A 16,286-nucleotide genomic window follows, 5' to 3' on the forward strand; every position below is an offset into this window, starting at 1 on the left:
AATTAATTTTACTTTTTGGCTGAAAAAAAAATCCTTTTATGAAAGGATTATGTACTTTTTTACTGTTAAGAAGGTAGTCCCCTCAAAAAGTGCTTGGTTAACAAAAGTTAAATTTTTTGATACCAAGTTATATTCCTTAAGGTGAAAATTAACAAAGTAATAACAATTTAGAAAAATAAATAATAAAATTTGACCATAACTTTTTCAATAAATCCATGTTTCAAAAATTCGTTACTTAAAACTTATTAACTTTGAGTAGATCTGCTTGCATTTAGTTAGATCTTTCACCCTTAAAATACTGTATTTGGGAGTTTTTTAATAATATATAATAATAATCTAGTATTTGATAAACTTAAAATTTTAAAACACATACCTAATTGTACCCTAATCTCTCTGAAGGGTATTAAAACCTTTCATCGCAAAAACAATCTCAACTATTTCTACAGTATTTTGAAGATTCCCATTGAGATTTGTATAAATTTATAAATGCATTTATAAATTTTTTGACGCCATTGATCTTTTATTTAGTTGGAAAAAGACTAGGTTTAAAGTGTTAGGAGCGTTAGCTGATAGGGTCTTTTTATATACCATTTTGAACTTTACAAATAAGTTTTTTCTACTTTTAAGTATCATTAAGTGACTAGAACAACCAACCAAAAAAGTGATGTAGCCATGTTAAACAACACAACAAGAATAATTTAAATCAAACGCACTATAACAGGTTTAGCAAATTTTCACAAAATGAAACTTTAATGAAAGCAAACATTTATTAAAGTATTAGAATACAAAATCAAAGTTTCAATATTTCAGTTTACAAAATAGTTTAAAAGTTTATTTGTTTTAACTAAAAAGAGTTAAAAAAAAAAGTTAAATATTAACATATTTATATTTAGCAAAATAAAAAAAATGGAAAGCCTAAATGAGGAGAGCTTCGGTGGATACGATGCGTATTTTGTAAATGAACTTTTAGATGAACATGAATGTCCTGTATGTCAAATGGCTCTTCGTAAGCCTATTCAAACACTATGTGGTCATCGACTTTGTTTGTCATGCGCAGAAGAAATGAGAAAAAGGTATTAACTTTTTTAGACTGAAATTGCAAGTAATATGACATGCATATAAAAGTACATTTATAAGACTACATATTTCCGAGCTAGCATGCATACACTAGACCGAAACAAGTAAAACTATTATTAATGCTGCCTTTTTTTGTTTCGACACTAACCCAACGTTGATCTAATATCAACTTTAATTTTGAAAACAGCTTGATTTGATATATTGATCCAATGTTAGAATAATCTTGCAAAAGTTAATTTTTTACAATATAAACACATTATTGATCCAATATATCTGACCTAATGTTCAAATAATGTAAATGGATTTATTTTCATTGTTTTCATTGTTTCATTTCATTATACATTTATTTCATCAATGTATAAAATTTAATTTGGGTGTAGAATGTTCAAGAGTATTCTTTGGTAGTTATGTGGTTTCTTTTTTTAATCAGCTCTTAAATATTTTAATTGTAATTATGTATGAAGCGGTTTTTAATGCCAATTATTGAGGGTAGTTTGAAACAAAAGATAATTTATTTGAAATAAAAAGAAGTTTTTGTTTCAACAAAGAAAATTACAAGCTAATCGGACATGGAATCAACTATAAAATTATTAGATGTATTTCAAACGTATGATGGAATTTCGGATGTTGCATATAATATGACATAGAAAAGTGAGTTCAATGCTTACGAGTTGCGTCAATTTGATTAAAAAATCAAAATTAATATTTTTTTCTTATGTGGGAAAAATCTATGCACGCTGCCATTTTTTACTACAGAACAAACAAAGTGTTGAGTTTGTAATCATTTAATTGTTATCCTTCAGCTGCCATTCTTCTTTTTGTGTCAGATTATTTTGTTTCAAAGATGTTTAAGAAATATATAACTTCACATTTACGGGGAAAGTGCGACAACGCTAGTTACTAAAAAGATTGTCAAAGTAAACGTTTGAATAGCAAGTTTATAAACTTTATAAATCTTTAAAGTAAACGTTTACGATATCATCATTTTATGAAAGAATTTTATGTAAAAGTAAAACATTATTTTATTAGAAACTTTAAAAGAATATAACATAACTTTGTTGTCATTTAGTGACCAAAAATTTTTAAATGAGAAACTACAAGAGAAAAACTAATCAAGCTAACTGGAACGAAGATGACATAAAAAATTTAAGTTGAAGCAGATGTCTATAAGAAAAAAAAGTGTGCCGAAAGATTCACTACATCGGTGTGTTAAAAAGGCTTCACTTGAAAGTAGTTTACATACTAATTAACTTGGTAGATTTAGAAAAGTGCTTTCTGATAACCAAGAACAAGATCTAAATAAGTATATTAAAGATATGGACAATTCATTTTATGGTCTCTCAATGATGGATATTAGATTAATATTATTTGAGTTCTGCAGAAAAAATTTAATTCCAAATCCTTTTAAGAAAGATAATAAATTAGCAGGAGAAGACTTTTTGCGAGGCTTTATAAAACGTCATCCTGATTAATCACTAAGAAAACCCGAGCAATTTCTATAAACAGAGTATTTGGTTTGAATGAAGATAATTATAAAATCTATTTTAGTAGTTTAGAGAATTCGTTAGATAAATACTTTGAGCCACATCAAATATTTAATTGTTATGAGTCTGGGTTGCCATACGTCCATAAGCCATTAAAAGTTATCTCATCTACAGGAAAACGGTGTGTTTTATCAGTGACAAATGGGGAAAAATTAGTCACAACAATAATTTTATGTGAATGTAATTCTGTTAGTCATTATATACCACCCGTGATTATATTTAAGCGCAAAAAAAAAGAAATTATTACTCACAGATAATGCTCCAGTTGGAACTATTCAAGGATGCTCAGAAAACGGCTGGGTTAATACTGATTTATTTCTTGAATATATACAACATCTTGTTAAACATGTACGATGCACCTTGACCAACAAAGTTTTACTTATATTTGACGGTCATCGTTCTCATACCAAAAGTTTAAAACTTATAGACTATGCTCGTTACAAGGACATCTTTGAGTGATAATAATAATAAAATCATACCTCTTGAAATTCACTTTGAACACGAAAACAAAAAATAAAGTGAAACTTTACAGCAGCCAGAGTTGACTACATTAAAATTAATGAGTCATGATAAAATAAACCATATTGAAAGCTTTTCAGAGACTATTGTTACTTCATCAAGTTCTTTTAAAGACATACTTCAAATTCCAAAACTTTATCCTTCAAAGATAAAACTCGCTGAAAAATCTCAAATTATAGCTAGTTCTCCATATCGGAAAAAAATTTTGCTTGAAAAGAACAATGAGAAAAAAAAAATAGGAAAAAAAAAAAAGAACAATAAGAAAAATTTTTTACTGGAAAAGAACAATGACAATAAACTAAACAAAAAAATATATAAAAAAGAAAAACAAGTAAAGAAAATAAAAGAAATGCTTCATTGAAAAAGATGTAACCAATGAAGAGGAATGGTTTTGTCCAGTTTGTCAAGGGAAATGGTGCAATGGCACCCTAATTGATTGGATAGCTTGTTGTGTATGTACTGTTTGGGTACACGAAGACTGCACATTAAACAATGTTTGCTTTTTATGTGAATAGATTTTATTCAAATATTTTGACTAACATGAAACTTTGCATATGCATTTTTTGTATTGATAATTTTTTTTAATTCCTATTATGTTTTTTGATTTAAAAGGAAAAATTACATTATAAAATGATACCTTTGTGCTTTTGTTTGCATTCTTATATTTAATCAGATCGAATTTATCAAAAGTCTGCTTTAGTTTTATTGAAAATTGTATTTTTTTACTTAGTTTTTTCTTCAATGATATCTGTCTCACTTTACCCCAGGTTTTGGGGAAAGTGAGACAGGGTAGTTGTTGCCATTCTAAATTTAATTATGTACCGATGCAACAACCTATCACCACAAATATTTTAGAAATCATTAGGCACATAATGTGCTAGTGGCCTTCAAAATTTCTTGTCGTGAAACGTGATTCTTCTCAAGTTTTGAATATTCTCCCTGAAAGTGTCTCGCTTTGCCCAAGGTAACCCTATTGCATTAAATGTTGCGCCAGTGAATATGAAATATCTTTGAGTGTCATTAAAGATCAAGATGATTTGGTAAAGTGGGGAGTATCCACCAACATGGACAACACTTTTTTCAATAAAATAATAGTATATCTCTTATTTTTTAACAGACGTTTTGAAAAATCTAGTTTGTTGAGTTAGGAAAGGGAACAGATTGGATGAAATAGGGCTCGTGTATTGAGATTGTGTTTGAGCGAGGTTGGTGGAAAGCTTATGTAGTCTAGCGGGAATTGATTTAAAGTGATTTCGAAAAATTTAAACAGAAGAGTTGTGTTTTGCATTTGTGAGCAGCAACGATTGAAAGTTGCAAGTCCCAATTGTGTCTTATTTAAATTTTAACTTTTTACATTTAGTTTATTATGAAACATTAACTAAAGTGAGTTATAATTAATGAACTTTAACACGAATGTTGGTGTAAAACTTTTATCCGCGTATTTTTATACATAATGAAACGTAAATAACTTATTTTTTAATTTTTATAATTTTTTAGACATGTTTGGGTCCTGTAAAAATGGGTAGTTTTACATAAAAGCCATATATTTAAATTTAAAAAACTTGGTTGCAATTTGCATGGAATTTAGATAGACACATATAGAAATATTAATGAAGCGCTTGAAAAATTTAGTTTTGTTTTCCTCACATATTTTCTAATGACGCATTTTTTTTGTAACTCAACAAAAAATGGTGTCTTTAAAGTGTTTTATGTTAATTTTTAAAACTTATAATTCAAATAAGATAGCAACAAGTTAACTTTAAACTTTTTTATTTTTGAGTTAACTATTATTTTTTTATAAACCATCTACTCGAGGTTGATGCAACTTAATAACAAAAATGCCAGTTTGTTTTTGGTAAAGACAGTTTTCAGTTTTTTGAAAAGAAGAGTCGTTTTGTTTGACAAAATGTTAGAACAAAGAGGTTTGGCTTAAAAAGTTAAATTTGTTTACTTCAAGAGGTTTATGTGAACAGCTAATGGTGATCGGGCTGTACATGGTGACTAGGGTATCGTGTGATTTGATACCAGTTCTTTGGCAATCGGCGCATTTAAAGTTTACTTTTTTAATTTAAACAAGTTTAAACATTTCATTAAAAAAAATTATTTGTAAAATATAACTAAGAAACAAACATAGAAAGTTAATTCATTATAGAATTACAAAAATATGTTTAATAACAAAGTAAATTTTTGTAATACTGTAATTATTTTCTATTTCAAGTACAGTAAAACTGTTGTAGTTCTTAACATGTTGCAGTAATCATTATTACACATTAAGCATTTATAATTATTTTACCTTATTATACATATATACTATATACTATGGTATACAATAATATATTATATTATTATATGCCATAATACATGAAAATAATATATGTATGGTAATAATTACTGCAACAACTTATACTGCATAAAGTAATATTAGGGTAACGAGAGCAAATTGAGACACTTTAGCACTAATTAATTTAACACAGGCCACATAATAACTTTTGAATAAAGAACTTGATACTTTTCAATTCTTCTGTCATTCTACTAAAACCTGAAAAATCAAAACTACATTGCTTTGATCATCAGAGATTTATTGACAACACCTACCCTCGCTATGCAAGGCAAAATAATACAGATTTGTCTTAAAGTAACTCAATTAAATAACGATAAACCAAAGAGAATTTTTAGAGATTCAATAAGTTTATCATTTTATAGTATAATGCAGCTATTGATAATATATAAAATATAAGCAAACAAACATAATACATATTCAAATTGTCACTAGCCAATCTTGTAATCAAACGCATAGTCACTTGTCACTTAAACCACATATTGCTTCACCAGTTTTTGAAATGAATAACTGTCCGAATGAGCCCAAGTTGTACATTTTAAACATTGACTCCACTTTTCTTTTCCTTACTTCATAATCCATTACAAAACATAATATTTCCAGTCTTCAACACTTAAACTTTCAACCCTTTCTTCACTCTGTCCTTAACCACATTCATTTTCTATTTTTTGTTGTTTTAATTTTTTTTATTTTTCAGAGGATTCAAATAATGATTTTCTGTAGTGCAACGTTATTATTATCTGTGATTCTTCTCTCATTTTTGATGGTAAAGTATGCTATTACTGGAATAGATAGCTAAACTGGAATAGCTAAAGTATTAAAAAAGCATTTACTATATTAAAACCAATGGTTTCTGAACATCCTGATAACAATTCAAAAAAAGGGCTTGACTTAACTTGTGATTCAATTTTATCAGGTTAATGTAGGAAGTTTTTAGACAAGTCTTCCCAGGTAACGTGTACGGTTTTTTGTCTTGTATGTCCACGCATAAGTATAATATTTTAGGCAATTTGGCCATGGCTGATTGCAAGTTCTTTAGGCGTTGCGGAAAAAACTACGTTTCAAAAACAATGAAAGCAAAACTAACAAAATAGGAAATTAATATAAATTTAAATAGAAAAAAATGAAATAGCTTAAACAACTTTTGCACTGTTTTTGCTTTTATTTCTTTGGAACGGTTGTTGTTATCGGCAAAAAAATTTGATAAGGCAAAGCAAAAAAAAAAAAAAACAGTTTTAAGTTGACATTAAAAAGAACGATTTTCATATATTTTTTTGTTTTTTTTTTAAGAGAAAAACGAAAATATAAATTTCTATCTATATTTGTATAATTTTAATGTAATAAGTGTATATTGTCCTTATATGAAAACGTCTATACAATGGCAGGTGGTTGACGTAAGTAAAAAAATAATCTCAAAAATTACATTATTGTATACCAGTTCAAAGCTTAAACATTCACCTTTTATAAAATGTATATATTTTTGTATAATTATCAAGCAGTATGCTTCTAAGTTGTAAAATCAAAAGCTTTTTTTATATAAAAAAGAATTTTTAGGTTTTGCTTTTTTTTCGAAAATATTTTTTGCGTCACTAATAACCATAAAATATTTGTTAGTTTTAAAACTACTATTTTTATTTCACAATTTAATAAAATCAAGTATTATCTTTGAATTGAGCTATTACAACACTATTTCGCAAGTAAGTTATGTCAAATAAAATGATTTCAGATGACGGCGTACTTAAAGTACTTTTTTTAGGTAAAATTTCACTTATATTATCAAATACTTTTACGTTCCAACGTGGTCTAGTAATTTGAGACTTTAAATACATTGTTTAATATGTATATTATCAATACAAATTTAGTTTAAAATCCGCGGATGTCCGCCTTGTCTCTTATTATGAATTTTACAAATTAACTAATGTATTCAATTTTATGTCGCGAAAACATGATAAGCATTTTGTTTTAAATGGCTATGTAATAATTGGGTTTCAGTGAGTCTAGATTAGTGTTATAAACTTGTTTTAATAATGGTACATCTTAAAATATCTATTTATAAGACTTTGCAGGTGTAGCTCATGTTTTCCCAGCCGGCAAATAACGTTGAAATAACGTTGAACTTACGTTGAAACCTAACGTTGAATTTACGTTGATTTAACGTTTAGAATGAAAGTTTTTTTCAACGTTGATTTATCAACGTTAAATCAACGTTAGGTTCAAACGTTATATCAACGTTGATTTGACGCAAAAAAACGTTACAATAACGTTGAATTTGCGTTGAAACAACGTTAAGAATGACAGTTTTTTTAACGTTGATAAATCAACGTTAAACCGGCTGTTAAAATAACGTTTTGTAATCAAAGAAACCGTTGATAAAAACTGAGATCACCATCAAAACGTAGTATGCATGTCCAACATTGCTGTTGCACTTCTCTATTACATTATTAAGGTATATTACGTATATTAAATCTACACATAGTCTATACTTAGACTATTTAGAACTTTTTCAATTTAGTTTAGTTAAAATAGTATTATTAAAGCAAGAGATAAGTTGTTTTATTGAAAAATATATTTAAATATTACATATATTTACATATAATTGAAAAAGATCTACAAATAATTTAATATAATCTACATATAATTGAATAAAATCTACACAAATTTCTTCTCTTTTCCATCATCTTTTTGAAATGGAGCGTATTTTAGAAAATCAAACAATATTCCATTAACTGAGGTTTCTTTTGCTCCATTGAATACAATAGAAGAAGCTGTAAATAAAAAAAATTAAAAAAAAAAATCAAAAAAGGCAAACTTGAAAAAAATATAATGAATGGAAAGGTGGTACAACTTATAAAGGTATTCTCTTTACAAAGTCATATATATTAAAGTTTTTAAGTATATTTTTCCACCTGCGCCCTTCATATCCGTGGGGGCCTTAAAATTGTTTCAAAAAAACTCTAAATTTTTAAAAGGTAATTTAACTGTTAGACAGGGCCTAAATTTTACACTGAGTTTCATCAATAAAGACTCTTCAGAAATGAAGAGTCTTTATTGATGAAATACAATGTAAAATGAAAAAAAATTTCTGTTAAGTGATTTCTACTAATACATAATTGCTCTGTTCTTTTAAGAACATTGAGCATTTTATATAAGGAACATTTATATTTATATATATATATATATATATATATATATATATATATATATATATATATATATATATATATATATACACATATATAAATATATATATATATATATATATATATATATATATATATATATATATATATATATATATACACACACACATATATATATATATATATATATATATATATATATATATATATATATATATATATATATATATATATATATATATATATGTATATATATATATATATATAAATATATTCAATGTTTTGACAAGATTAAATTAAAAGAACTACATGATTTTTTACTACTAAAAGTTTCATGCGTTTAGCAATCATCAGGTAAAAAAATACAAGTATTTTTTATTTTTATTTAATCTTGTCAAAAATCAATTATATAGCTCTGATATCATTCATCCAGCACTCTTGCTAAATATATCCTCACAGCAAAATTAAACTTATATATATATATATATATATATATATATATATATATATATATATATATATATATATATATATATATATATATATATATATATATATATATATATATATATCTCTAAGTTAGTTTTAATTTTAAATCATTTTATTTTATAAGTAATACTTTTATTTGCAATTTGTTTAAAGTATTGTAGCGTTGTTTTATTTCATTGCTAATAACGGCTGGGCCGATTTTTACTGGCTCCATTTAATTTGTTTGTAGTAATATAGTTTTTGATGCGCGCGCAGAAGTTATTGTGCTTTCAGGTGGGACGAAAAAAGCGCACCTCAGAGCCTCATTAAACTGGCCCTAGAAAAAAGAAGTTTGAAAACATCACTAAGCTGTAAAATTTCATCCACCATTTTTAATTCTCGATTCAAAGAGTGAAGAATTTACTGCTGCAAAAAGTCAGAAGTTTGTTGACTCAATAAGGTACAGTAATATTAGAAAACTTTATAACATTAAATGTAAACACTTATTTGTAAAAATAATGTTGTAAACATCATACATTTGTTAATATTGCAATTTTACTGTGAATATTAACAGTGTTAATATTACAATATTAACAGTGTTAATATTACAATATTAACAGTGTTAATATTACAATATTAACAGTGTTAATATTACAATATTACCAGTGTTAATATTACAATATTAACAGTGTTAATATTACAATATTAACAGTGTTAATATTACAATATTAACAGTGTTAATATTACAATATTAACAGTGTTAATATTACAATATTATCAGTGTTAATATTACAATATTAACAGTGTTAATATTGGTTTCCTCACCTGGATATGTAGATATAAAATTTATCATGTATTTATTAGGAGTATAAATTAATAGGAATAGGAGCATGGCAAAAACATGATATTTAAAATAATGTAACAGAAATTACTGGTATAAATGTTGGTTTGATATAAACAATTAAAGAGATACAGTTAGGTAGAAAAAAATTAATTTTTATTAATTTTCAGAAACTAGATTTTCTAGGACAAGTCATTTTATTCTATACTTTTAACAGAAATAATAATGGTAAAAAGAATAAAATTATGTGTTTAGAAATTCTAGGGGAATTAAATAATTTAGAAAATTGATTTTAAAATATCATGAAAAAGTTTCGCATTTCTTTTATAATCAACAATCTTGTACATTTTATAACTTTTGTTAGTGAACTACATTTTCAGGCATATATTGTTTTATTTTTTTTTAAATTTATAACGCTTGTTTATTTTTTTTTACAGAGAAAAAATAGTGGCTCAGCCATATTAATGAGAATCTTGATTTGTGTATTAATCGAACAAATGTAAAACAAGTGTATGGCAATGTTTAGCAAGTTTATATATTGTGACATGAGAAAGCTTACGTAATTTCTACAAATATAATAAAAGCTACAAACTGTATGTACTTTAAAAAATTCTTGTTCTATTCTAAATGAGGGATTGGAAAGTTTATTTTTTCCAATAAGCTTACGTATTATATTCTGCAGCATAATGAATCAGCCATTGAAAATTGTTTACACTGTTTGGTGGCAGTTGAGTTATTCTACCTTTTAAGTTGCCAATTAGATCGACGCTGAACCAGAGCCATTTTGACCAGTATGATAAACATGATTAGGTTTAAAGAATTTTTCATCAAAGAAAATTTAACTGGGTTTTAGAAATATTTTAAAATTAGTCAATGTTATTATTAGTTTGATTTAACAAAACTACAAACAACTAAAACAACAGAAGATATAAAGAAAATTTTTTTTAATCACGAAAACTGTACCACTGGTGGTACTGTTACATTTCTTAATACAACTCCATTAATTAATACTTCCAAATAGACACTAATTAAAAAAATATGCAAAGTTGATTATTTTAACATGTTTGACATTTACCATTACCATGGAAATAAAATAATCAGAATATTTTATTGAAATGTTTTTTATTTTTGGTGAAAGCTGAAGCCAAATAACTAAAACTATATAAACATTAAAGTGTTATGTATGGTTACAAACAGATGTTAAGTTTTTATCTTTAATTACATGAAATCATTAAACCATCTTTGACAATGTAAATAATCTTGTGAAGTTTACTATTATTTATGACTGACATTGTAAATGTTGTATTTAAGAATTATGGATTTAATTAAGTAAAATATGAGTTGTATTATGAAAAAAATTTTAAAAAAGGTTTTTTAATGTTGTAAATCTTTTTGTTTTTGTTGACCCTTTCGCCATTCTCAGAAAACGTTATGTGAACCTATCAGAGAGTTCAATTTATATGTAATGTTACACTTTTTATTATTTTATCAAATTGATAATTAAGAAAACCCTTCTTGACTAAACCACTGTTGGTAAAGTTTGTTTTTAAATCATACCAAAGTCATAGTTACAAAATAGTTTAAAGTTACCTTATTTATCAATAATTTAGGTTCACTAAGAAGATAAATTAACATGAACAAAATTGACAGTTTATTGGCTAAACGTTTCTCGTCATTGGGATCCATAAACCAATTTTGGATCCAAAAAATTTCAATTTTAATATACAACATTTTTCTCGGAAACATATGTAAAATACTAAAATAACTAACCAATACTAAGAAGTTAAGTTGATGTCGGAATTACCCGTTTTGTTAAAAATGCTATTTTTAGTGATATCGGCATAATTAATGCCCTATCCCAATTATGCATGAAAATAACCTGGTTAAAACATTTTCCGAAGTATCAAAGTTGATAGAGATTGTTTTGGTCACGTTTGTGTCTACAGCTGATGCTGAACGGTGTTTTATTACTTTAAAAAAAGTTAAGACACTTTTGAACTATTAGGGCAGTTTTCAGTCAGTTTTTGTTGGTTTTTAAGTAGGTTTAAAAGATTCAATGTTATAAAATAATTTATTTTGAAAGTATGCTAGCCCTTAACTCTCAACTAATCAAATAACGCTAGCGTCCTAACAAACACCAAAGCATCAATTACGCTGGCAGCAAGTCGTCGCGAGATAGTTTGGTTTATATTTCCTGCCCTCAACAGAGTTTATTGTCACCGCCCGCCGCTGTATATATATATATATATATATATATATATATACATTTATATATATACATATATATATATATATATATATATATATATATATATATATATATATATATATATATATATATATATATATAATATATATATATATATATATATATATATATATATATATATATATATATATATATATATATATATATATATATATATATATATATATATATATATATATATATATATATATATATATATATATATATATATATATATATATATATATATATATATATATATATATATATATATATATATATATATATATATATATATATATATATATATATATATATATATATATATATATATAGAACCCTTAGATGTTGTCCGAAAGTTTTTTCCATATTTTGTTGACAAAAAGTAAAAATTAAAATTCAAGACCGGAATTTTTTTTTTTTAATAATGATAGACTGCCTGCCCCAACCAAACCCTCAGTCGATGTAGCAGCACTCCCTTGCGAGTCAACTTGTCAGTCGATGTAGCAGCACTCCCTTTGCGAGTCAGGCTATTTGTCAGTCGATGTAGAAGCACTCCCTTGCGAGTCAGGCTATAAGATAGTTGATGTAGCAACACTCCGCGCATGATTTACAGTAAAAAAAATAAAAATAAAAACATTTTAATAAAAAAAATAAAAATAAAAACATTTTATTAAAAAAAATAAAAATAAAAACATTGTTTATATTGTTAAAAACATACAGAATGTTTTTAAAAACATTCCGGTCAATTAAATTTGCGTTTTTGTGGTTTTTTTATATAACAATTAATTTGTAATACACCTTTTCGCAAACTCTATCTCGCGTTCGGCAAAATATGTCAAATTTGGTGCGATATAAAAGTACATAAAAATTTCGAGCAACTGCTTGTTTTTTTAAATATAAACAAAATAGGATTATTAAAAAAATAAGAAATGTCAATGTGTTGTGCTGTCCAAGGATGCTCAAATAGCTCGAGAGTGTTAAAAAAATGGTTGCAAGAATATTGTGATCAACATATGTGCAAAAGGCAGTGTGTTCTCGAGTGTTCTTGTTCAAAACCATTTTGGTAAGTACTTTATGTTTACGCTTAAGTGTAAACATTTAGGCTAAAGGAAAATTTATTAGCTAAACTTTAGCTAATAATATATTATAAGTTTTTCAACTTTTAATAATAAAATAATAATAAAACCTATACAAAAAATAAAACAGCTATATTAGGCATAGTTTTTTTTTTCACTTAAACTCATTAAGTGAAAGGTAGACTCTTTTACCAAAATCTTATTTAATTTCATTTGGATATAGGGCTTGTAATAAGCTCTTTAATCTAAATTTTAACCTAAATTAAATTTGAATAACCCTAAATTTTAGGGTTAATCGTTTTAGGCTAAAACAAATGCTCACTGTAAATTTCACTGCTGTACAAATAATTTTATTTATTTCATAAAGTAATGTATGTTTATAAATTTATATATTTACTTGTACATTTACTGATAACGTCATTAGCATCATTTTTTTTTATTGCGATATTTGCACTTTTATATTAATTTTTTTTCAATAAAGCTTAAATCAATTATAAATTTTTAATGTAAATTATACAAATTAATATAAAGTACAATAAAATTTATTAAATTTTTAATATATAATAAAAAATAGATAATTTTAAAATTGAAATAATTGATTGTTTAGACTTTATCCGTTTCCAACCTCAAAGAAAAATCATGGAAAAAGAGATTCTTGGAAAAAGTTATTAAATAAAATAGACAAAGATAGCAATAAACTTTTCAGTCCTTCTAAAGATTCTCGTATTTGTTCAATTCATTTTGTAGATGGTATGCCAACTGATTGTAATCCCTATCCTACGCTAAAAATGGGCTATGATACAAAACGCAGGGCATTGATACTATCTCCACCAAACTAATATACCAAGTAATATGACATCATCCGGCTCTTCGAGAATTGATCAATTCAGTTTAAAGAGTTGTTATAACCATAAAAATCCATTTAATCTCTTAAATAAACCTATTATCAGAATTAAAAAACCAGAAAATAGTTTTACTGAGGGTATGACTCCACTGTCTACTTTTATATCCACTTCACTTGGAAACCTATAAGATACTATACCTAATAGTCATATTTCTACTTTTTCATCATTTCCATCAGTAAGTAGTTCAGATAAAACAAACATAAATTGCTTTAATGATAATCAACTAATTAAAAAAATTAAATTTCTCCATATGCTTATTTTTTCAATTGGATTATTAGCAATAATAAGAGAACTTTCAGTTCTCATATTTAATTTAAAGGCTCAAATACGAATTCTCGAAGTTGAAAAAAAGAATGATACTAGACAGTACCAAGTTAAACCTCATAAAACTCCTTCTAAACAAATTATCAAGACAATAAAAGAAAAAAAAACTTATGAAGTACTAATAAGAAATGATAAGTTATGTAATTTCTATACTAATATATCTTCCATAAAACTATTCCACAAGCTTCATGACTTCTTGCTACCATTTGTAAAAAGAAGGTTTAAGTCTACTTTAGTTTCTAATACAAAAAGAACCTTACAAAAACACCATAAACAAATAGGAAGACCAAGAAAACTATGTTCTAAAGATGAATTCTTGCTTGTTTTAATGAAGTTGAGATTAGGAAACTTGTATCAAGATTTGGCTGTTAGGTTTAATGTTGCAGTTTCAACTTGTTCTGAAATTTTTCAATCATGGATAAGAGCAATGGCTAAATCATTATCTTGTGTTATTTTTACTCCTGATCAAGAAATCATGCGTGCTATTACTCCTGTAAGGTTTGGAAAATATTCAGATACAATAGGAGTGATTGATTGTTCTAAAATATTTATTGAAACACCTAGAAATTTAGAGCTCCAAGTTGCTACCTGGTTAGATTATAAACACCACAACACTATGAAGTTTTTACTTTCAGTAGGGCCAAATGGTTTTATAACATTTATTTCTGAAGCATACACTGGAAGATGTTCAGACAAATTTATTACAAATGATTCAGACTTTTTAAAAACAGTTCCATCGCAATCCAGAATAATGGCAGATAAAGGATTTTCTATTGGAAATGAATGTTCAAGTAGTAGTATTTACTTTACAGTTCCTCCTGGTAGACGAGGTATTTCACAAATGCCACCTGCTGAGTTGATAAAGACAACTGAAGTGGCTAAATTAAGGATAGTTGTAGAACAAGTTATCCGCGGATTAAAACACACAGAATTCTATCCAATGAGTTTCCGATAACCATGTTACCACATTTAAACGTTATTTTAATCGTGTGTGCAGCATTATCAAATATGAAAGTACCTATAATAATTAATTATTGAAAAACTGCGTTTCAAAAGATTAGAAAAGGATTTACAACTGTTTCAAATTTTTTTTTGTAAATTCTTAAAAATAATTGTTAATACAAAAGCTTTTTAAAACATAATTTAAAATTTATATATATATATATATATATATATATATATATATATATATATATATATATATATATATATATATATATATATATATTTATTTATTTGAAATAACCAGCTTTTCAACACAAAGAATATTTCAAATTTTTTTACATTCATATGTATGAAAAAAAGAATAATTTAACTCATTGCCCTCACGTTTGGGATAGGGCTAAGATTTTTTAGGGTTTTTTGTTCCCATTTTCCTATCACAAATTTTTTTTAGAAGAATCTTTCATAATCATACGAATGAAAAAAAAATTTGAAATATTTTTTGTGTTTAAAAATTGGTTATTTCAAACATTTAAAAACCTTCCTACGCCACTGTGTATATATATATATATATATATATATATATATATATATATATATATATATATATATATATATATATATATATATATATATATATATATATATATATATATATATATATATATATATATATATATATATATATATATATATATATATATATATATATATATGTAAATTATGTTAGTGTATTTTACTTTTTTTATTTTATTTATTATAGTATTTTAATTATGTTAGTGTATATATATATATATATATATATATATATATATATATATATATACTTATACATATGCATATATATATATATACATATAC

The 16,286-nt window shown here is 25.5% G+C and overlaps 2 protein-coding genes across 3 annotated transcripts in view; both read left to right on the forward strand.

The window, feature by feature from the left end:
- Window positions 1–16,286, forward strand: part of LOC136083970 (TNF receptor-associated factor 3-like) — a 127,703-nt gene that overhangs the window by 41,508 nt on the left and 69,909 nt on the right. For both annotated transcript variants that reach the window (XM_065803933.1, XM_065803934.1), the window contains exon 2: window positions 894–1,073. The gene's annotated coding sequence lies outside the window, so the exon portion shown is untranslated. The remainder of the gene's footprint in view (window positions 1–893; window positions 1,074–16,286) is intronic.
- LOC136083436 (uncharacterized) lies at window positions 14,410–15,438 on the forward strand. The gene has a single exon (XM_065802836.1). The coding sequence runs from the start codon at window positions 14,410–14,412 to the stop codon at window positions 15,436–15,438; it is 1,029 nt and encodes a 342-aa protein (XP_065658908.1).

Source organism: Hydra vulgaris, chromosome 08, assembly GCF_038396675.1.
Source record: "Hydra vulgaris chromosome 08, alternate assembly HydraT2T_AEP".
NCBI classification, from domain to species: Eukaryota; Metazoa; Cnidaria; class Hydrozoa; order Anthoathecata; family Hydridae; genus Hydra; species Hydra vulgaris.

What these genes read in the sequence shown, in the direction of transcription:
- LOC136083436 (XM_065802836.1), top strand. Translation starts at nt 14,410, where the DNA reads ATGCTTATTTTTTCAATTGGATTATTAGCAATAATAAGAGAACTTTCA.